At 37.6% G+C, this 2,389-nt stretch overlaps 1 protein-coding gene across 1 annotated transcript in view; it reads right to left on the minus strand.

Annotated features, from left to right (window-relative positions):
• The window catches only part of LOC107101563 (lysine-specific demethylase 4A-like), a 45,511-nt gene that overhangs the window by 20,255 nt on the left and 22,867 nt on the right, over positions 1 to 2,389 (minus strand). Inside the window, 1 exon segment of the mRNA XM_015400517.1 lies at positions 1,345 to 1,555. Within this exon segment, the coding sequence (XP_015256003.1) occupies positions 1,345 to 1,555 (211 nt within the window).

A 2,389-nucleotide genomic window follows, 5' to 3' on the forward strand; every position in this document is an offset into this window, starting at 1 on the left:
TCACATATTTTATTAATGTTCTATTATCCAGTAACTCTTTTTGGCTGTATCTTCTAGTTAAATATATATCTAGTTTTTTATCCAGTCAGTAAATAATACAGGTGGAACTAAAAATCGTAAGAATATATTCATGTACTATATTTTAAATACAGTATATTGGAAAAAAAAGCCCTTCATGTAAATGAAAAGATTCTTGGTGTAAGAGAAAAATCGGGTTTTTAAGAAAATGGCCGCTTATCGATGACTCCTTAGGCGATTGATAAGATAATTCATCTTTAAATGAATTCATTATATTGATAACTAAACTCAAGGAAAGAACTTGCTTTTGATTTTGTTCTATAATGAATAACGTGCAAACGCTTTTGTCATGATTTTCCCTTGTTGCGACTTTGATTTTTTTTTAGTTTTCACTATCCAAGTAATTCTGTTTAGTTGATCTTTGGTTTATTTTCCATTTTGTGTTATATGTTATTGTGAAGTTAAAAGTGTTTGTTCAACTTATATCTTTCCGTTTAAGCGAGCAGCATGTTTGTTGAAGGTCACAAGGGTGTAAGATGACCTTGCAGAGTTTCCTAACAGGGTAAACATCTGTGCAGAAGCTGGGAAAGTCAGTTTGAAATAGGTGTAGTTTAAACAGTAACAAGCAAGAGCAATTAGTGGCGAAACAGTTACTATGAAACACCTCAAGAGGTCAGTTCTGTGGAAACCATTGTGTTGTGCAAAAGAGTTTCTGTTAATGTTTTGAAACCTCTTTTACGCGTGAAAGCGATCTATATGTAGAGGGGAATGAGCCAGCCCAGTCAGAGCTCACTGAGATTCTGTGTAACTGTGATGTTCTCCACTTCCAAGTGTCTAAATTAAAAGGAAGCTTTGTTCCTGCAGTCTGCTTTGTCTCCGTCTCCAATTTCTAACAGACTTTACATTTTCTTGTGCCCGTCTCCTTTCCCTTAGCTCCCTTCTAGTCTCTTCCATCCACATCATCTGATTACCCCAGTCTTTGTTGCATCTGCCATATATCCTCTCCCTGTGCACTTCTACAGTGCTGGTTCCTTGTCGTTAGTTGCATCATCATCTCTGGCACCCCATGTGAGTTTTACCTGATGTTTTCTGTTTTTTTTGGTTCTTTGTATTTTGCATTTTTGGATGTCTGCCTCAGTTTTTTTAATAAATCAACAAAACCTCATCTCTGCGCACAAATTGATCATTATCATTATCAGTGCCGTTCCTCATGGGACTAGTAGGCATCTATCATAAACATTCCTTTTAAACTGGAAAACTGTATTTTCTTCTTCTTACACAGAATCTAGACAGATTTCCGATGTCTTCCCAGGCAGATGGGCTTACTTGTGTGAACTCGAACGCAGCACTGAGCACAGCTGATGAGGCGGCTTGTCCCGTCTTCGGCTACATGAGGATTGGACAGCTGGCCCTCCCCGCCGTCATTGGTTCTGCCGGAGTGAGTGTTGAAACACATCTCTGGGACCAGCGGCCGGGACCACTGGCGGCCTCCTGGGCGGCTCACCAACATCAAACTGTCGTCATCACCGGACTCTGACTGTAAAAGAAAACAGAAAATGTACCTTCATCTATCAGCTTCCAACACATGGATGTCAGACTTCTCACCTCGTGTGTTTTTGGACAAGCTTTCCTTACTGTAACATAATAAACACACATCACTTTAATAAATGATACAATACAATAAATATATGTCTTTAAACTTTGCTTTCATGCCAAGAGTTACAAATGACTAAAACATTGGACTCCACTGAGTTGTTGCTGCAATAAAAGAACTTAAGCTGTTTAAATTAGAGCTGAAACCGGTAATCGGATTTATCGAATATTCAAATAATAGTCAATTAAGTAATCGATTAATCGTTAACTGAAATGTAGAGTCTAAAACATGCCTTTAGCTGACAGAGCAACTGACTTAGAGCAGTAATTATACCAAAATGTGAAAAAAAAAATGTAAAGACATTTTATATTTAAGATAAACCTAGCGTTTTAACCACTGACTGGCGTTGCCTCGGGTCTGAACCCAGCAATGATGGACGGAAAATGGAAAATGAAAGTCACCGCGCGCTAGGGTTGTCACGATACTAAACTTTTCAACTCGATACCGATATTAAGGAAACTATTCGATACTCGATACCATTTTCGATACCACAAGGATAAAAACTTGAAAAAAAATTTCAACGGAAATATTTCGATTAATAAAATAAAATACAATAAACAATAAGAACAATATTTTGAGGTTGTTTGCTGTGCACAGTATTAAGCAAACTTGATAAAAAACTTACAAAATTAGAATTATCGTAAATTCTCTAATATTGGCCTGTATTCCATTAGCGGCCGGGACTCTAACATTGGCCGGTCTCGCTGTCAGAGGAGG

The sequence above is a fragment of the Cyprinodon variegatus genome, unplaced genomic scaffold, assembly GCF_000732505.1.
Source record: "Cyprinodon variegatus isolate N-32 unplaced genomic scaffold, C_variegatus-1.0 Scaffold1114, whole genome shotgun sequence".
Classification (NCBI taxonomy): domain Eukaryota; kingdom Metazoa; phylum Chordata; class Actinopteri; order Cyprinodontiformes; family Cyprinodontidae; genus Cyprinodon; species Cyprinodon variegatus.